At 35.9% G+C, this 20,892-nt stretch overlaps 2 protein-coding genes and 1 pseudogene across 3 annotated transcripts; all 3 read left to right on the top strand.

Annotated features, from left to right (window-relative positions):
* The first annotated feature begins 3,848 nt into the window (after positions 1–3,848).
* LOC111012205 (Polymerase/histidinol phosphatase-like protein) lies at positions 3,849–8,732 on the top strand. The gene is made up of 5 exons (XM_022286266.2): positions 3,849–4,438; positions 5,567–5,691; positions 6,019–6,333; positions 7,133–7,302; positions 8,149–8,732. Exons 1-5 carry the CDS (start codon positions 4,091–4,093, stop codon positions 8,550–8,552), a joined length of 1,362 nt encoding a protein of 453 aa, XP_022141958.1. The 5' UTR covers positions 3,849–4,090; the 3' UTR covers positions 8,553–8,732.
* A 1,902-nt stretch (positions 8,733–10,634) lies between these two features.
* LOC111012199 (plant/protein) lies at positions 10,635–16,559 on the top strand. Its single transcript, XM_022286256.2, has 4 exons — positions 10,635–10,921; positions 11,041–11,167; positions 15,791–15,959; positions 16,182–16,559. Exons 1-4 carry the CDS (start codon positions 10,694–10,696, stop codon positions 16,396–16,398), a joined length of 741 nt encoding a protein of 246 aa, XP_022141948.1. The 5' UTR covers positions 10,635–10,693; the 3' UTR covers positions 16,399–16,559.
* A 1,281-nt stretch (positions 16,560–17,840) lies between these two features.
* Positions 17,841–20,219, top strand: LOC111012198 (annexin Gh1-like; annotated as a pseudogene). The gene is made up of 5 exons (XR_015790407.1): positions 17,841–17,986; positions 18,494–18,639; positions 18,856–19,057; positions 19,424–19,636; positions 19,721–20,219. The product of XR_015790407.1 is annotated as an annexin Gh1-like (transcript).
* Positions 20,220–20,892: the final 673 nt, after the last annotated feature.

Genomic DNA, 20,892 nt, shown 5'->3' with positions numbered 1-20,892 from the left:
AGTGCTTAAGTTTTATCCATTACTCAGTTTTTCGATCCATCTTCTTACTTCTTTTTCCTATGTTGTCATTTGTGGGGGATTGTTGAGAATGACACATTGTTTTGAACAATTCAAGGAAATGTGGATGACATAGCTTGTGTTGTGGAAGTCAAAGTAGCCAAATGACACATGGATGGCCCAATATTTTTGTTTTGTAAATTGAAAATCTATTTTGGGTCACTTGGTTAGTATAAATATGGGTCATTTCCTTCCAATTCAATCATCCCAATTGATCCCATCTCTCATTTGCAATTCCTCCGTTACACTCTTTTTCATCTTTCCACTACCTTAAACTGAGCACGAGATTGATTCCACTCCTATTCTGACGAGTGCACGTCTGAGTTGGAGGTTGTGTTAACCTTGGGGAGCATACCGACAGCAAAACGATTTAGCACCGAGGTCGTGCCGATTTCGCTTTCAAGGCAGTGGTTCCGCCCACGACACAACGTTTTTAGCTCCCGATTCAATTTTGTCCTTTATTTCCCAACAAATGCAATAGGAATGAGCAGCAACGAACGGGCTGGGTTGCGGCGAAATAAGGATGGCCATCAAATGTGTTGTGTGGGTGGGGTTGCTACGAGAACTGAGCAACAACCAACGAAGGGTTGGGTTGCGATAAAATAGGGACGGTTGATGATGTGTGTGGGCGGTACCGAGAGATAGGGTGAGGGGCAAGGGCGACGACACAAATAGGGAAATAATGGAGAAGGACATAAGCAAGAACAGAAGGGAGGGAGGAGGGAGGTGTCCATGAGAGGACCTAAATAGGTCGGTCGAAACTATTTAGGGGGTTTTCCCTATAAATGACCGACGGTTTGAAAAGTTCCAAATCGACTGTAGACCTATGGAATGCTGAAATTGACCGACCAACGTCGGTTCGATCAGTTTTGATCGATCGAATTAGTTTTTTTGGTATCTTATGTACACCTCTACTCTGAACGAAGGGTCATGAGTTCGGATCTCCAATTCCACATATGATTTTTTTTATATGCTATTTTTTTTAGTAGGGTGGCTACTCTTTCTATTTATCGTAGCTTATCAACATCTTTGGCAAATATGAGTATATATTAATGGGTCAAAATATTATTTACTTTCATAAATATTAACGATTTGAGCCCCACCTATTATTGCTCTTTGAAAAAAGAGTTTGATGACTACTATTATTTATTATTTATTGACTCTTCAAGTACACTTTTCTTCCCATAATTGTTATTTAAATTAATGCCGCACCATTCTTTTATTGATTATTGGCTCCCCAATTGTAGCCCTTGGAAGTAATGATATTTATGTTTGCAGTAGTATCCAACTTTAACATTCTTTTTTTCTTCTTCTTCTTCTTCTATAAAATGAATTATTTTGTTCAAATAAACTTCTAAATTGGTTGTCAACATTTAAAGTTTATATTTTAGTTTACAGCCTTAAAATATTCAATTATCTATTTTAATTATTTAACTCAAACAAAAATATATAATCATCATTTTGGTTATTATTTTTTCACTTAAAATTTTATCATTCAGTATTTGCTTCAACTAAGTTATGTGACAGCCAAAACCAACATAATTTAACGATTATTGACATATATCTCTAATCAAGAGGTTGTAGTTTAGTGATAATTGACATATATCTCCAACCAAGAGGTTATGAGTTCAATCCTCCACCCCCACATGTTATGTATAGATAAAAAAAAAAAAGCTAAGTTATGTAGCTCTAACCATTATGGATGGACCCATCTTATGTATTTCTTTGTCTTATACGATTATTAGAAGTATGTGTACAAGCTGACTCGAACACTCATGGATATCTATTATGCATATTAAAAATATATAAGTCACTATAGAGTGTTTGAAGTCAATTAACTGTTGTGGAGTGAGGTAGAGTTGATGAGTCTAACTCATGTTTAGGGAAGAATTTATGAACCCGAGAGTTGTGAATATTAAATTTACTATTCAACTTCTCACCTTATTTATCTCTCCCATCTCTTTCTTCATGCGGACCTCACTTATTCTCTCTATTTGTCTTTTTCTTTTTTTTTTCTTTTTATCAAACATTCATCCTCGCTCTTTTTTACTACCTTTTAATTTATTTAAACAATATTTTTTAAAACCAATTTTATCATTACTTAAATAAAATTTTAAAATTATACAATAAAAATCAATGGAAACAAACAATATATAATCATAGTAATAACTCATTTGATCTTTTAAAAGAAGATAACTCAAAATCTAAAATTTAGAATGCATGGAAACAAATTTTTATTAAAAAAATTATTGAAATCTAACTCTAGTTATAACAACTGTATTGAGAATAAAAAAAAGCGCATAGAAACTTAGCCTACTGTGTACCAAACACAAACTAAACAATTCTAACTCAATCAACTGTTACAGGTGGTTCACTGGTCTAAAGGGACTAAGATACAAAAGAATCAATTTGCAATCTTAGCTTTAAAAAAATATCGAGAGAGTGTACATTCAAACCACACAATGGCCACCTAAATGTCGTAGGATAAAGCGATTGTCCCATGAAATTAATCGAAGTACACACAAGTTTACCTGAACTCTCAATAAAAGAAATAGTATATATTTTTTACAATATATATGATTGGTGATTCGGATTTACAACTTTTCGATTAGAGAGATACTAGAGCTACATTAACCGTTGAGTTATGTTTGGTTCGGGGAATCACCGAACCCACTAATTGTACTACAAAAATAATAAAAGGAAAAAAAAAGATGGAAGGAGGAGATTAATGAATCCAAATGATACAATCAGGGTTCAAAATGTGGAGAGACGTCGAAATGTCAACATGCTCGTTATGGACATTGGGGGAAAAGTCGATTTTCCCCCCATGTCATCGACATGTCGACAAAATATTGACAAAATGTCGACATGTCAACTCAAACCTCGATCATAGTAATCTTAGTCTGTTTAATGAACATTCTCATTTTAATACTGTATAAAGTATAACTAATAAGATTTGAAATTTGCTTTAATAATTTCTAATCCAATCTAGTCTTTAGTTACACAATTGAACATAGAAATATTGACATATATAAAGATTGAAATAATCTTAAAATTTTTAAAAAGTAAAATATTTTTATATACAAATAGTGGTGAAACAGATGAAGTATAATAGGTAACTTAATTAATACCAAAAAGATGATCTCGGATCTAGTACACTATTTTGATAGTTCTCCCAAGTCATCATAGACGAAAAGTTTTGAAGGTAGTTGCTCAAATGAGTATAGTATGAAGCACATATTGATCACATTGGTAATTAATTTGGATGAATTACACAATCACGAAGTTGAGGTGTTTGAAAATAATGTAAATTTGATTGGAAAATTGAATTGATGATTGATTTGAAAATGTGTTTGAAAAATGTATAAATTCAAATTTGAAAAGAGAAGAGGTAAAAGGTAAACAGATACGAGTTAATTAGAATTTAGAGTTAATTAGAACTTAGAAATGCGTTTGGAAACCAAGTCGGTAATTATCTCATTTATAAATGAAACTTTACATATTCAAATAATTTCCATCAATCTTCATTAAAGGAAAAAATCTTTTTTTCGATATTTCTATCGACATCGACATTTTCATCAGTAAAATGATCATATTCTTACAAGTGATCAATTATAAGGAGCTACCATTCAAGTTTTATTTGTTAATTCAAAAAATTTCCATCAATTTCCATTATTTTTTTTCGAAATATACATAAACATCGGCATGTCCGTAAAATCGGGATATCTCGATATTTTCAACGAGATCAACATTTGGATACAATTTAGGTAATAGAGAATAGGAAAATGGGATTTCAGAGAAAGCAGAGAGCCAAATCCAGAGGTTGGGGAGAGAAGAGACTGAGAGGACACCTGCGATTTGGAAGATTTCCATATCCTTTCCCAAAAAGCAATCTGTCTCACTCTAATTTTTCTCCTTTTGTTTTGTTTCTTATTCACTTCACTCACTGCTTTCTCTCACAATTCTCGATTCTCTATTCTCAATTCTCAATTCTCTCTCCCCATTGACCTAAATCCACGCATTCTTCTCTCCAATGGTGGGCGACGGCCACCCTCCTCCTAATTCCGCTGCCTCTCCCCACAATTGTAACAACAAACCCAAAGACAAGAACAGGAAGAAGAAGAAGAAGCGCCGCGGGAGCAACAAGAAGATGACTTCCGACCAGGCTCTGGCCTTCAAGTACGTCACCGAGTGGGTGTTTTTGGATCGCTCTAATTCTCTTGCTTCCTCTGCTGCCTCCTCTGTGGTCGATGATTTTGGAGTGCAGAAGAGTCTCGGCAAGGGTGGGGACAAGGTGGTGTTCGAACTGCACTCCCACTCCAAATTCAGTGATGGGTTTCTCTCCCCTTCCAAGCTTGTTGAGAGAGCTCATGGAAATGGGGTCAGTTCTATTCTTATGCTTTGTTTACGTAAAACACTCACTCTTGAAATTTTGTTTTTGTGTCCTGTTTTCTTCCATTAACTTCAAATTTGCGTAGTTGGATGCAAAACATCTCTAAACACGCAGAAGAGCACATGGGTGTGGCTTCAGAGATGAAATCTTTGGATTGACAATGTACCCTGTTTCTACTGTTCAATTTCCTTGAATTGTCTGTTTCTATCTAATGTTTAATCGGGCTGCTTACTAAGTTGTTTTTAGTCTCGAGGGAAGTTGCTCGCTTGTGATTTCAAAGATGTTTTATCTTTTGGCATCAGTGGGTCTAACGGTGTAGCTCCTTAGAATGTGAAAGATGTAACTGTACTTATCTCATGGAAATGGAATTACGAGACTCAGCAATTTCAGAGATCTATACCTTCTCCTTGGCTTCAAATTTTATTGACCCAAAATCCTGGTTTTATTCCCTGTGGGAGATGCGGCAGCTTTGGCATATTCCAATGGCTTGACACCTATGAACAATAATATGGGGAAGAGAGGTAGAAGGTTTGAACTTACAGCTTGTGCTGAAAGTGCAGCGATCTGATATGTTCTGTTATTGATTTTCTTCTCTCTCTACCTCTCTACTTTGTTGTATCTTTCTTGCTTTCTCAACTTGGAAGGAATTCGATTTTGAGATTCAAAAAGTATGTATGCGGTATTGTACTAATGACTAGTAGCTATAAAATTCGCATGCTTTTCAATTCTAGCTCGGCATACACAGGGTATTGTCAGTGCATGAAATGCAATACTTTAGTTTTTTAACATTCCCAATTTCTTCTAAGTTCATAATTATTTTAAAATAAGAGTTTCTTCTAAACCTGTACCCATACTCAGCAGAGTGCAAATTCTTGATGTGTGAGATCCAGTGTTACATACGTGAAATTTAAACTTTCAAACATTCATATTCAATGCATCAATGCAACCTTTATCAGTGTGCTTGTTGTCTTAATTGTTTCTAGTATTACCTCATTTTCCTTATACTTTGCAGTCACATCTGTCAAGCGTTCTGCCTCTCGTCAATAAGCTCTCTTTTTATTTTCAATATGTGATGAAATATAGCTTTAGTTAATTAGAAATATGTACCAACAACAGGTGAAAGTTCTTGCTTTGACAGATCATGACACAATGTCTGGCATCCCTGAGGCTATAGAAGCAGCTCGTAGATTCGGCATCAAAATAATTCCAGGGGTTGAAATCAGTACGATATTCTCTACAAGGTGAATTTTTTTTCTTTTTTTACATTTCTGAACTGTGCATGCTGTCTTATACGATTTAATGTTTTGCATATCAAACTATCTTACACTCCATTAAGTCGCCAGTTTCTTCTGCTTCTTCTTCTTCCGTTTTTTTTTTGTTGTTTCCTTTTTCTTTTTGGTCCTTACAAACACCAATGAAAAAGCAGGGAATTTTGCTCTTTACTGTCTGAGAATTCTTGTGAATACCTTGTTGGAAAATATGTTGAATTGCACCATAAAATTGGTCTCCAGAAAAATTTTCATTTGCAGATTCTTTTGACCTTCTGATATCTGGAAACTGATGTGCAGTGGAAACCCAGAATCAGAAGAACCAGTACACATCCTTGCATATTACAGCAGTTGTGGACCAGCAAAGATTGAGAAGCTGGAAAAATTCTTAGAAAATATAAGGGAGGGGCGGTTTCTGCGTGCAAAGAACATGGTGTCAAAACTGAATGAGCTGAAGCTGCCTCTTAAATGGGATCATGTGGCTAGGATTACTGGTAAAGGAGTAGCTCCTGGGAGACTCCATGTGGCTCGTGCCATGGTTGAAGCAGGCTATGTGGAGAATCTAAAACAAGCATTTGCTCGTTACCTTTTTGATGGTGGACCTGCTTACTCAACGTAAATATCTGAACCTGCTTACTCAATTTTTTTGTCTTATGTGTAAATAATATGATAGCATTCCCTGTTATCACAACATTAAAAATTTAGCACCAACACTCTGGCGTTTGGTTTAAGCAGGGTATTAACATCCTCTTCCACTTGTTTCATTAGCATCAACATAGGCTAATCAATGGAGTTTGACAATATACGATATCGTAATTTGTGAAAACTATTATTTGAGCCATACATATGGTTTATGTTCGTAGAAGTGAAATAGGCAGTTAAAGTCTGAATTATGTCAATTTTTTAAAACTAGGTCACTTGTCAGTGGTCAGTGAATGCGCACATCAAATTTCTAAGTTATCGCCATGGTTGATTTTTCACTTTTAATGTATCAGCATCTAGTATTATTTCTCATTAATATTTAACTTATTGGGACGTGACATATATTCAGTTACTTTCGTACATGTGAAATATATTTGTCTGTTTATGATTACCATTAAAATGGAATGCCAATGTTAACTAGTAGTACAAGTCGAAGAAGGAATGCTAAGGTAACTACTTAAAATTCTAGGACATAAGAAGAGATCACTCAATTGGTCCTGGATTAGTTTTGGATAGATCTAGCCTGGCTGTCAATTTGTTCTCTATGTTCTATGCTTAACCTATGAGTTCGACTCTCTCTCTCTCTACTTGGTTGTTGTCTCGGATAGGAATTCTTGCCAGCAAAAATGTCTGTTATTTGGATTGGGGGAAGAGTTGCATCATCTTCTCCAATTTTTAGACTGCAACACTGAGGACAGAGTTATATTTTCAGGGGATCAGAGCCTTGTGCAGAGGAAGCAATACAAATGATACACGACACAGGTGGTGTGACCGTACTAGCCCATCCGTGGGCCTTGAAGAATCCTGTTGCCGTTATTAGAAGACTGAAAGATGCTGGCCTCCAGGGGCTGGAGGTCTACAGGAGTGATGGAAAATTGGCAGGTACACAATTCAGCCTTTCTTCTTTCTCTCAGCTCTTCACCAATATGCTCTTATTTATAGTCCAAATGAATTTTGGTATGCATTTTTTTTAATGTTGTAAGCATGCTATTTGGCCACGGGTGGTGTGACCTCAATCTCTCATACTTTTTAAGTATAGTTGTTTTTGGCGTATCAAATCATGTTTGTTATATAGGTATAGCAACATTTTGTCATAGTGAAATTATTGATTTTTATCCATATCTTTCAATTTTCTATTTTATTCTCTAAAATTTGCATAAAAACTCCATTTTAGCCCTCATTATTATTTTTATAAATGATTTAACAGAAAGTTAACACCGACAACCTTTTTGTTTATTTTCTCGACTAATGGATGGAAGTGTTTGAAAGCAAACGAATTTGGCTAAAATAGTTTTTCTAAGTGAAGTGTAGCGACTAAAATAGAGCACTTCAAGGTTGAGAAACTAAATCAAAGTATTTCACAGTCTAGAATTGATGAAATTGCATAGATCAAAATATGATATAAACCCATTGCTTCTTTTTTACCAGTTTAGCAGGCACGCTTTTGCTTTTCCACTATTGTAGTATGATCTGGCAAATTTGAGTCAAGCATGGCAACAAATATGCAGCTTATGGGATAATCTCTTCTCTTAATACCCTTGCTGAAAAGTAAACACCTTTAGAGTCTCTTCTCATATTTTCGACAGAAGAAGAACATGTCAACATCTTTCTTTTTGTGCATACAGTTTTCGTCTGCACGTGTTGCGTTTGACTTTATCTTTGCAGATCTGTTATCTAGAATCTTGTTATAGACGATCGGCATTGATTCGTATGTTTGTTGATTGACAGCATACAGTGACCTAGCAGACAGTTATGGGCTTCTGAAACTTGGAGGATCAGATTTTCATGGAAGAGGTGGACACAGTGAGTCTGAACTTGGAAGTGTAAACCTTCCTGTTCTTGCTATGCACGACTTCCTCAAGCTTGCTCGGCCAATTTGGTGCGGTGCTATTCGGGATATTTTAGAGAGTTATGCCGAAGAGCCTTCCGACTCAAATCTAGCAAATATTACTAGATTTGGGAGGACCCGGGTTTCAAAGAGCAGCTCTTCAGCGAGTAGCGGAGAGGACTTCATTGATCGTTGCTTGACTTCGTGGCTGACAAATGAAGAGAAGCAAAATGCTGAGTTTGAGGCTATCAGGTTAAAGCTCGCCCACGTTTCAATGAATCATCAGGAAGTTCAGGTGCCTTGAAGAAGGTAATACTTGCTTATCTAGTTAGGATTTAATCAGGTTTTTATCCTTGCTTTTGTTAGTTCTTTTTGAGGGGAAAGTAGGTGCCCGTAAACGTTCCGTTGAGGTTCAACGAAAAGCTCCCATCGTCTTAAATATATACTTTTTGTTCAAATCAATAAAACTTCATTCAATCTCTCAGGTCTTTGTCCATTGTTTTATACTATCTAGCAACATTTGTCTTGTTCATTTTATTGAATCTCATGCATATGACTGTTGAATGTAGATCATTCTTTTGGAAATGTTGACAAGGAATCTGGACATGTTGGAAGGTTTCAGCATTTGGCGTTTGAACTTTTTGAACTTTTATACCCTATTTATAACCTTTCGTTTTTTGTTTTCTGCGTTGAAAAAAATTATGCTTGATTTCTCCTTAACTTCTTTGTATGTTTTTCGCCTTCGGGAAAATACATTTAAAATGTTAGTTAAATTTCAAAAACAAAAATAAATTTTTAGAAACTACTGTTTTTTAGTTCTCAAATTTTGCCTAAGATTTTAAAAACGTTTTTAGAAAGTAGATAACAACAAAAAAAAAACACAAGTTAGTGCCTCTAAACTTAATTTTAAAAAATATAAATAAAAATAAATTGGATATCAAACCGCATCTAAAGCTCTTATAATTTAAAAAAAAAAAACAGCTACTCTGTATATTGCTATGGTCATGAAATTGTTCAATTGGAACAACAACAAATGTTATGAATTGTTCTAATGTATGTGTTGATATCGGTGACAATAATATCTACATGTTCGTTGAATGGGGATTCCAATAGTAACGATAATATTCTAAGATCTCGCTCATTGGTTAAGCTATATATTATTGACCAAAATATTAGAAGTTCAAATCTTCATTTCTAAGGGTTGAATTAAAAGAAAAATCATGTTCACTCATCTTTGATGTTTATAATCGTCCATTTCTTATTAATGTTGTTTATTTGCCTTAGAAATATGAATCTAAGTATATTATAATTTTTGTAATACAATTTCCTGACACTAACCAATAAAAAGGTGTATTTAACGTCCTAAAAAAAAGGTGTATTTAACAAAAAAGCTAAGGCTACATATTATCGGAAAACAAAATACTTTATAAAATATAAGGTAAGATATGATAAGATATGTATGCACGATGTCATCAGCTTTATCTAAAGCTACATTAATAAAGCTATTTTGATAAAGTTCTTTGTCTCTTTTGTTCGGTCTGTACAGGAAACTAACGTTTACTGTTCTAAATCTTCTACTGCAGTGAAGGTATGTTATGAGATTCATTGTAGTTCTCAAACTATGAAGAAGAAACATAACCATATATTAAGGTAAGGTATGATGTTCGAAATGAATATTCTTGAAAAGTAATTTCTCGAAAATTAGAAGAAGAATAAAGGTGAGCTTGTATTTGTGAAATAGCTTTAAGATCATGCTTCTTCTATTGGATGGTTGATGGGGACCGTTGACAGTTGCAAGGGCAGCACGATCTCTAAGTAAGATACTGTTTTCATGGTCTTACCTTCTTGCCTTCTTATCAAAACAATGTATCTTGTTTCTTATTTTTGTATTCACTTCATCGAATTGATACGATAAATTTTTGTTTGATAAATTTTTTTTAAAAAATTGTTTTTGAATTCCTAGTAAAAATTCTAAAAACAATATCTATATGTCTTATATATTATGTGACTTCTATATATATATTATGTTTTGTTTTAGGATTTCATAATTTTAGATATTACGTCTCCTCTTCACGTTCGAATCGGATCAGAATGAATTTGGCGTCTCGCTTTTATGTTAGACTCTCGTCGCTTCTTCAATTTATCCATCTCTTGCATAGCTCACCCTCATCTCTACCACGATTATAAAATCTTATTGTTGTGTTCGTGGTTGCAACCCACAAAAGATTGTAACCCGGTGACTCAACCCAATCCAAATCGAAAAATTTTAAGGGTTGAGTCGGGTCGGGTTGTCCACTTAATTCGGTTGTATTGAACCGGACCAATCCGTGAATTCTGGTGTATTGGGCCGGGCTTTCCGACCTCTACAGTCCACCGGACAAAAGTTCGGAATCATCAACGAGGAGTTCAAAGCGAAGCAGTTCAATCTCCATTAACCCTGGCGCCATGAGTCTGGCGCTCATCCAAGGCTATTCTTCAGCCGAAGATGAAGCTGAAGACAACTCTCTCCTCGACCGCACCTCTTCCGACGACGACGAAGATCTACCCACCGCCGCCGCCGCCGCCTCCTCCTCGGCTACCGTCAATCTTTCCATACGCGACAGGTCACTTTTCGAACTTCCACAGCCCTCCTCTCATCCCGGCTTGCCTTCCGCCTTCGACGCTTTCTCCGAAGTACACTTCTTTCGCTAATCCCTCTATCTTTTGTTTCTTCGCTACACCAAATTTGGAGGGCTGTGTTTTTCTTTTTTTTCCTTTTTTTTTCTGATTTTGTGATCTGCCGGCTACCGGAGGTTTCAGGACCGCCGGAGTTTCTAAATAATTCGGTCGAGGAGTACGCTGCAACGAAAGATGTCGATCAGCCGCGAGGGAACCATGGGGGTCGTAGGAATCGGAAGGAGAAGAAAGATTTGCCTACTGGTATGGGGTTCCTGATTTAGCATTACTTTTCTCTGTTTAAGGTGTCTTTTACTCTAATTTTTTACGGCGTTATTATTATAAGCTTCTTTAGGCTGCTAGGAAGTAGACTGCAAGCTAAGTGAGCTTTGGAAAACTAGGCTTGAATCTTTGAGGGACAGTTTCTGCAAGGAGCTGTCAGATAGAAAGGGAGAGAGGGGAAAAATGGGTTGGTTTGAGAGAACCTTGGCCTCCGGTTGCTGGTACTTTGAGGGTTCATCCGTCCTGTCATCAAAATGTCATGCAAAATAGTTACCATCTTTATTTTATCAATATATGACGTCAAATACAAAAAAGGGTAAACCCATAAACCCCATAAAATTGGAAATGTAGAAGCTATTCTCACTCAAACTTCAACTTAAATCATAATTCCTCTTCAAATTTGACATGGTTCTTCATATAGCCCACTTGTGAGGCCCTTGCAACTGTTTAACAATGTACTTGGATCAATAAAGGAATATAAAGCTCAAATGATAGAAATTAGTATAAAAAACAGTTATTTAAGAGCTTAAATCTATTGTTTGTGTTAAATTGGACGTGAAATCACTGATTTAAACTAAAGGTGTGATCTCAAGTATTTAAACCCAAGAGGAGTTGAACTTAGAATCTAGAGATAAACAAACATTGAAGTAGCGGGTCTTTAGTATGGGACTATGGGGCAACCTTTCAATCTATCATTTTATGATTCTTTTGGCAAACCACATATGCTCATTTCACCACTAATGCTCTAGCAACTTAGATGTTACCTTTTTTCTTTCTTCATAGGTAACTTACTTTGTAGATTGTTGCCAATGAATTACATGTTCTATCACCATATTACACAAGGGTATAGCAACTGATATCATTGAAGCTGCTGCACTCTTATATTGATTTACAATGTTTGCTTGCCGAAACAGGCCACTTATTCATAATAGACTTGGATTTATTTTATAAGCTAGCAAAACCTATTTTAATAGTTAAGCCATAGGCCTTGTGCAAAAGCTAGATGCGTTGCAATTTGCAATATGGCTGTCTCTAAACCTCTTAATTACATTATGCAACGTGGACTTTCTCTCCATGCCCATGCTTCCATTTTTTCTTTTGTGATCCGTAGAGACTAAGGTTGGAGAGAGTCCAATGTGATATATTCTCATTATTAAAGTCTATATATATAGACAAATATACAAGGTTGACCTAATCCTATAAGGAAAAGGTAAAGGACAAATTAATATCAATACAAGAATATAAAATATACTAATATCTATACTCTAACACTTCCCCTCAAGTTGGTGCATATATATTAATCATGTCCAACTTGTTAGACAAACAATCTATTCAACTTGTGTTATGTGATTTTTTGATATCATTGGGATCACCTCAGAAGTTACGATTGATTTCTTCTCAGCCATAACAAACAAACGAACTTATTTGAACAAAACGATTGGACCAGACCAAACCACCCGAACCAAACAAAACAGATGAATCAAACTGCTGGAACCAAATCAGATTAGGTGTTTGCTGAAACCAGAAACCCTAAGTGCTACCCCACGACAACCAGAGGGGCGAAGGCGACGGGTGGAGAATGGCGGTGACGAAAGCACACGGCGACGGCGATTGGCGGGGAGACGAAACCCACGAACAGAAATCGGAAAACAGCAGAGCTGGCGAATCAGCAAACGGCAGTGGGCGGCAGCGGCGGCGGTGGTCGGCAGTGGTGGTCGAGCAGCGGTAGTAATGAGTTGAGTTGGATAGCAATGAACAAAACCCTAAGGGACAAAACCCTAATGAGCACAAAACCCTAATGGGGAAGAAACCTAGAGCTCTGATACCATGTAGAGACTAAGGTTGGAAAGAATCCAATGTGATATATTCTCATTATTAAAGTCTATATATATAGACAAATATACAAGGTTGATTATAGGATTAGGTAAAGGACAAATTAATATTAATACAAGAATATAAAATATAAAAATATCTACACTCTAACATGATCAATACTTTTCCTCATGAATCTGTTATTCTGAGTCTTTGACAACAAAAGAGTAGGAGATATTTCCAATGATTTTTGGGGAAGAAGAGGAATTTGAAATCTAAGTAAGATTATACTTAGTTTGAAAGTGTAGCTGATTTTCTACTTCTTACCTTTCACATGAATACCACTTTCACTTCTATTTGCATGGTTTATGGTTGAAGATTAATAGGAGGTCTGGTGCTTATAGCAAATGACCAATTAATACAGTCTTCTTTGAATGATTGACGTGATGAGGGGTTTTTTGGATGCTGTCGCACTGACATGATAAGGTTAATATTTCATTTTCAGCTCCTGTATGGGATATTTAATGTAATGATTTGTCTTGTTTTTGTAGGGCGCTTGAGAATTCTTGTCATGGACTATTTTAGTTTCGGCTGTCTACTAGTGATGTTAGGCCATATTTTGAATGTTTTGTTAGTCTGGAAGTAAATAACTATAATTCTTGGTAGAAATTTTAGCTGATTCAAATACGTTAAGTAGTTTTCTCAACTTGAATATGAAAAATGGATAATGAACAAATAGATGGTCAATGAATTTGTACTTTCAAGATTAAGAACAAGTGCTTGTATCTTTTCTTGCAATGGGTCGCTACTATTTAACAGTCTTATAGCTACTGATCAATCTTTTTTTTTTCCCTTCATGAAGAAACCAACTCTAATTGAGAAGAAAGGAAATAATACATGAGTGACAATATATATACATAAAAGATAGCCCAACAAAAGGAGTGAAAAACAAAGGAAGGAACAAAAAGCTACCAAGCTGCACAATGAGAAAAAACAGGCTTCAATTGGAAAAAAGAGATCAAGGGTAATCACAAAAATCCTTAGTAACCAATATGTAGACAGATGCATTGAGCCTAGCCAATGCCCAAACCTCCTCTCAAGAGCTATCCACATCACTAATGACCCTCATATTTCTTTCAAGCTAGATGTTCCACAAGACTGCAGAGAAAGCAACATGCTGAAGAACCATCCCTCTATCTTGAAAGAGAGGGTGGTATAAGATCTTCTCCATCATAGCCCTGCAAGAACTGTTAAGAGTCATCTAGACACAAATGATGTAGGTTGAATAATATAAGGTCTCCAAAATATTGTTCTAAATTGTCACAGAAAACTGACAATCCCATAAAACATGTCCAAACTTTGTGAGTCCTTTCTTGCACATGCTGCACCATTGAGGCCTCAGGCCCCAACAAGATAGAAGATGATCTCAGGATATGATCATTGGTGTTAATTCGGATGTGGAAAATGTACAAGGCAAGGAATCTAACCTTCTTGGGAATACATGCCTTCCAAATTTGGGAGAATAAAGAGGAAGTGTGGGGTGGGACTCACATGAGAGAAAAAATCGAGATGCACATTAACTCCATAGAGGGATTAAGGGACTAAATGAATGTCCCTGGCCCCCAAGCAAGGACATAATATGGCCAACTATCCAGAGAATTGCAATTAGATAAGGACGACTACAATTATAAATGACAATAAGGACTCCTCAAGACGAATAAGGGTAGAAGCCACAGGGGCAAACTTAGATAAAGACAATTGATAGAGCTACAGTACAAACCCAATAAAAAAATTGGATCCTTTGGTAATTTGTGTAATCTGGCTTTCCAAATCAACCTTGAAAGGCATCAATTTGTGCTAATTTGGCTTTCCAAATCAACCTAGAAAAGGCATTTATTTATCCCTTATTTTGTCTCCCTTTCAGAAAAGGGAATGGTTCCTTATTGTCTAAGAAGCATGGACACAGATGTGGCCACATAAAACACAAAGACAACAGGGACATAGGCACATGACATGCTGGATATTGAGAAACTTAGACACAAACACATGTCACAGATATGTTGATCTGTGGGGAAGTCTATGAAACTAAAAAACAATATCTTTCTTTGCTAAGGCACTTGCTGCAAGGAACATATGTTTGATGCAAACTGCAACAGTTGTGACACTGGAGGATACTGCCCTGAATAAACTTGCTTGGTCAGTGATTTGGAAATTATGGTCGTGGTTCATAACACCTTGTAATTGGTGGTTGAAAATTTAAGACTGTATGAAAATAATTTATCAAATGCAACCATATTTATGTCTAATCATTTATATTTTTAGTCATATACCGCAGGCTAGTATTACTTAATGCCAAATGGATTCTTCGTGATTTATCAAGATGCTTGTTAACTGTCTGGATATCTAATTGATATTGTTACTATAACGGTTCTTCCTTATATTTTTTGTATTTGGACCTTTGGTACATACCCTTGTTCATGTGAAGGCCGTAGGAAATGATGGCCTGTGCATCCACTAGTAGCATGACAATAGAATTGATTGACATCTTCCTTGAAGTGTTGGTGCAGTGGCACTGGTTTCGATGTTTATGCAATTAGAATTTGGCCTGGAAGGAAGAATAAGTGGTATAATCAGCAGTAATTTATTAAATTATTTGCAACTATGCGGGTTGATGTTTGGAGTCTACTAGGCTGTTTGATTGTAGTGTTTTGTGTTCATACCATTTTTTGTCAACTGAAGTAGATTCTACATTTTCTCATTATTACTTCTTTGATAACCTTTCACTGTTATCAGGTGCTGTACTGGAGGCAAAAGCTCAACTAGTTGGGATTCATGAACGAGTAAGGAGTGATGTTGAGAGTAATCAACCATCAAATCCATCCATTTCAAACGCAACACAGGAAGGCAAGCGTGTGGCAACTGCAGCCAATCCAAATGCTGAAGACGCTGCAGAGCTACTGAGGTACATTTATTGTATTTTCAAAATTGTATCCTTGTTGAATGACATTATTCCACTCCTTGGCAGTCTGCATTTACACCCACACACATGAGATTCTGCTAGTGGTTTCCACACACACGAGGTGAATCAAATCCATTCTGCTCTTAAATGTTCGTAGGTTTTATTTATAAATTTCTGGTGCACATGTTGGCATTTTACAATGGTATCATGTGATTCTTTTTACAGAATGTGCCTGCATTGTGGCATTCCCAAGACCTTTTCAAATGCCCGAGGGATGTTTTGCCCTCTATGTGGTGATCGTCCTCCAGAGCCGAACAGCGAGACTAAAAAGAAGGGTTCTACAGTCAAAGATAAGGAAAAGGTAAAGAGAATGAGGGGACAGTCATCTCATGCTACTTGGAAGAGCGAAACCGAGATGCATCTTAGACAACAGTTTGATTAGAGTATTTCAGATACATTTTCTTTGAGCTCTAGGAGACTTGTAATAGTGTGCCAGGACTATTCATATTACTGTATGATATTATCATCTAAGATTGATGTAATTTAATGGTGTTACCCACCAAAATACTTCCTTGCAAGTTAGTGTTGACTTTTTCCATGTTACTTCCTCTCTTTCTCACATACAGAATCTGCCTTGTCACACAACTCACCTCCTCGGACGGTGGCAAATGTCAAACACACAGAATCCGCTCCATCACGTAGCTCAACCTTATAGAATGACGTCGAATGTCATCTGTACCGAAAACCAATTGGTTGGATAGCGAGGTAAGTGACTGTTAGGTAATTTGCTTGATGACTTCAATCACACGGTAGTGTTCTTTCCAAACAATCACTTGAAGTTGTACCGAAGTTGTACTTTCTATTTGTTGGTGCGAATTAAGCCTGATAAGCACTTGTTTACTTCTACCGTTTTTAGGCTGTCCAAGGCTTCTTGCATGGTGTTGCTTCTGTTTAGAGTACTCCAAATAGTTCTACTATTCTTCGTTTGGCTTCTTTGTGTTTCCCCTTTTTCGGCTCGTATTTGCAAAGATGGTCTTGTTTGTTGCTTTAGTCTACTATTTGACACGAGAGCGACATGGAATTGAGAATCGTAGCTCTATTTGAAAATCCAAATAATATCGAGGCAAATGTCAACCAATGAATTGATGTTCGTTGTTTGTTATGAAGATGCTCGTGTATTTCGAATGGTGTGATCATGTTTTTTCAAATGAAGACATGGGAGAATGACTCAACTTCGACCCCTTTGGTATGACTCAACTTCGACCCCTTTGGTGAAGTAGTTAGTAACAACTAGAAGCCGTCTCTTTGAGCGGAGTTTGTCGATCAATGACTATAACATATTTATTTCTTGTTGCATGAATGATCACAAAATTAAGATAGGTTCCAACAACTTGAATCTTATAAGTTTGCACATGAGAAGCTTGTGAATTGAAGTCCTTTTTCCAAAAAGCTTGTGAATTGAAGTCCTTTTTCCAAAGTGATCGTACCTAATGACATGTCGGACATTCATTTTTATCAGCACTTCCATACATTTACGAGTTTTACATCAATTTGAAAGGTGAAAATCATAGTATATAAAAAAAATTGACAAAATATAAAATATATATATATCTCAACAAAATATCTTATATGAACATAATATTAATATTAATAAAATTTAACATAAAAAGTCTATTTGTTATGAAATTTTTATTTTTGTAATTTTTTAAAAAATATCTATAAAATTGAGATTTTGACATTTCTATCAACATCAACCTTTAAAATATTAGTTATACAGAAAATTAATGGTAGGCAAATGTGATGTATTTCATATATTTTTTTAATCAATGTCCCACCTCAAAAGTGTAAAAATATTATTAAATTAATATATGTAAAAGGATTATTAAATTAATATATTTTGCATCAACGTGTTCACTCTTCACTGCATGTAAGAAATAGAAGGAAAAAGTGAAGAATGGCCACTCTCACGCTGCCCGATCAGCTTCCTCCGATCGCCGAAGACTGCAAGCGCCTCCACAAAGCCTTTCAAGGTCTCTTTCTCCCTAAATCTCCTTCAACTTCTTGTCCATCAACTCATTTTTCTCAACAGTTTTCAAATTCCGTGGTCGTGTACTGCTTGTTCATTGCTCCGATTTAATACACCAATTGCCTCAACCGCGTGAAATCGAGAACTGAAATTGGAGTGCCTGGTTTTGTTTTGTTACAATTTTAGTCATGTGCCTACAATCTCAACAATTTGTCTTCTGATTTAGGTTTTTAACGATTCTACTACCCTATAATGCTTTGCATTTCGATTCTTATGGTGAATCTTTGTTGCATTTAGACTCTAATAATTCCTACAAGTAATTGTAATTTCACTTCTACTGAAGCGCTGTGGCAGTTAGTGTTCTTAAGATTATTAGGAAAATCTTAATTATTTTTTTTTCCGCCTTTGTTCTTAAGATTTTTATATCATAACTATATGTAAGAGTGTTGATTTGTGTGAATTATTCTGGTTTAATTATATGTAGAGCTCCATATTTTGTCTCTTACTGCAGGTTGGGGAACAGATGAGGAGACGATTATATCCATATTGGCTCACAGAGATGCTACACAGCGAAGTCTGATTCGAGAAATCTATGCTGAAAAATATGGAGAGGATCTCTTGAAGGAACTAGACAAAGAACTTTCAAGTGATTTTCAGGTTGGAATTTGGAATCAGGCCTTTCTTTTGTTTTGATTGAACGTAAATTTAGGCTATTTAAACCCAGTTTGTTGAAGCATTTTTTTCTGTTCCACACTCCAATTTTTCAAAAGAAGACAAAAAAAGGCTTTAAATGATATTGAAATCTTCAACATGAAGAATAAGATAAAATTCTGGAAAAGAGAGCTGAAACTATTTGTCTCCTTCCATTGACAGAGAGCTGTGCTTTTATGGACACTGCATCCTGCTGAACGTGATGCATTACTAGCTAATGAAGCAATAAGGAAACTTAAGCATTTTGTTATATTGGAAATTGATTGTACTAGAACACCGCGGGATCTATTTATAATGAGGGAAGAATACCACGCGGTCGATTGAAGAAGACGTTGCACATCACACGCCAGGTGATTATCGCAGGGTAAGACAATGCTTTGATCTTAATTTCTTCGTTTCTTACAGATGTTTCTGCAATTATCTATGGTTTTCTTGACACGAAGTGCATGTTAGATTATTTGCATTTCGCTTTCGATTTTCGACAGTTTGCCAAACTGTTACAAACGATTAGCTTACATCTTTCCTTTCTAACTTTCCTCTGCATTCCGAGCATATTCACTGCAACAAAGAATTGACATAATACTCCATGCTTAAAACCAACATTGAAATTGTGGCTTGTCATTCCATATTACTTCTGTTTCTGAATGCAAATACTCTAATATATCTAATTATCAAACACTTTCCTTAATGTCTAGTTACATTTCTGAAAGTCACTATCTTTTTTATTCAGCTTCTGGTTCCTCTCGTGACTGCATACCGATATAATGGTCCCGAGGTGAATGCTACCCTAGCCACATCAGAGGCTAAAATACTTCATGAAAAAATCTCAGAGAAAGCTTACAACGATGAGGAGGTCATCAGGATTCTCAGCACTAGGAGCAAGGCTCAACTTAATGCTACATTGAATCATTACAATGACCAATTCGGGAATGCTATTAACAAGGTTTGTCTGTAATATTTATGCCATATCTCATCTTTTAATTAACTTTGGCTATCATCAATAGTTGTTATCCAACTTGTGATGCAGGATCTAAAGACAGACCCAAACAATGATTACCTCAAATTTCTGAGATCCGCTATAAAGTGTCTAACTTGGCCCGAGAAGTACTTTGAGAAAGTTATCCGATTAGCCATCAAAGGACTTGGAACTGATGAGGAGGCTCTGACCAGAGCAGTAGTGACACGAGCCGAGGTCGATATGAAACGCATCGTCGAAGAGTATTATCGGAGGAACAGTGTCCCTCTGGATCAGGCAATAAAAGGCGACACCTCGGGGGATTATGAAAGGATGCTTCTTGCTTTGACTGGTAATGAGAGTGCTTAAGCCAAGAGCCAGGTCTGAATTTGTTAGATATGTGTTGTGTGTTTTTGTTTTAAATAAGGTATAGCCATCTACGTATTCTTGTTCTATGCTGCCGTGCTTTATATTTGGACCTTCACTGGTGGCGGATTCCTTTAGTATACATAAAACGATAAAAAAAATTTAAATAAAATATTCATTGGTTTAAACAAACTAATTTAATGCAGTGCTCTGACTTCTCATGAAATACGGAATGTTTATTTCGATAACGAAGGAAGTCGTATTTCCGGGGGCCCGCACAAGCGGTGGAGCATGTGGTTTAATTCGATGCAAAGCTTCTTTAATGGTTTATCCTAGGTTCACAAGTTCATGGTATCTTGATGAATTTTAACTTCAAGTACTCATAACAAATAATTGTTGTCATTGATGTCAAGAGCAACAAACTTTAGTTTATTAAGATTTGTCATGGTAACACTATTATAGAGAAATTTATTTATATTAGGAATTTAATATATACCAAACATGAAAAACAAATAACTTATTCGAGAAAAGAATATGAAATAACCTACCTTTAGTAGGAAAAATAATTGAGGCTCGTGTCGATAACGTCGTAAAATTGATGAGCAATATAGAAATGGAATTATGAACAATTTAACCTGTGTGTCCCGATTGGAGATCGAAACAGATATTTTAAAGATATTTTTATCCTTGCCGTTGACGTTTAAAGACATACGATAAATTTTTTAACCTATTTCTCACTTCAACTAGCCATCTTGCTTTTATTCTAACTTGTTGACCTTTTTCTTTTCGATTTGCATGTTTTTCAAGAATCAAAATCCACTCAACAACGTGCAAGTAACAAAGTTTTTCAAAAATTTCTACACCAAATGTGAGAATTC

This window comes from Momordica charantia, assembly GCF_013281855.1.
Source record: "Momordica charantia cultivar OHB3-1 chromosome 4 unlocalized genomic scaffold, Mcharantia_2.0 BLBB01000004.1, whole genome shotgun sequence".
NCBI classification, from domain to species: domain Eukaryota; kingdom Viridiplantae; phylum Streptophyta; class Magnoliopsida; order Cucurbitales; family Cucurbitaceae; genus Momordica; species Momordica charantia.
The sequence above is the reverse complement of the archived record's forward strand: the minus strand, read 5'-3'. Positions and strand labels throughout refer to the sequence as shown.

Bases quoted from the DNA above. Each gene is read 5' to 3' on its own strand.
- LOC111012199 (XM_022286256.2), top strand. From the start codon at position 10,694: ATGAGTCTGGCGCTCATCCAAGGCTATTCTTCAGCCGAAGATGAAGCT. The intron at 10,922-11,040 runs GTACACTTCTTT...CGGCTACCGGAG, and splicing joins CCTTCGACGCTTTCTCCGAA to GTTTCAGGACCGCCGGAGTT. The intron at 11,168-15,790 runs GTATGGGGTTCC...CACTGTTATCAG, and splicing joins GAAGAAAGATTTGCCTACTG to GTGCTGTACTGGAGGCAAAA.
- LOC111012205 (XM_022286266.2), top strand. From the start codon at position 4,091: ATGGTGGGCGACGGCCACCCTCCTCCTAATTCCGCTGCCTCTCCCCAC. The intron at 5,692-6,018 runs GTGAATTTTTTT...ACTGATGTGCAG, and splicing joins AGTACGATATTCTCTACAAG to TGGAAACCCAGAATCAGAAG. The intron at 6,334-7,132 runs GTAAATATCTGA...TTATATTTTCAG, and splicing joins GGTGGACCTGCTTACTCAAC to GGGATCAGAGCCTTGTGCAG.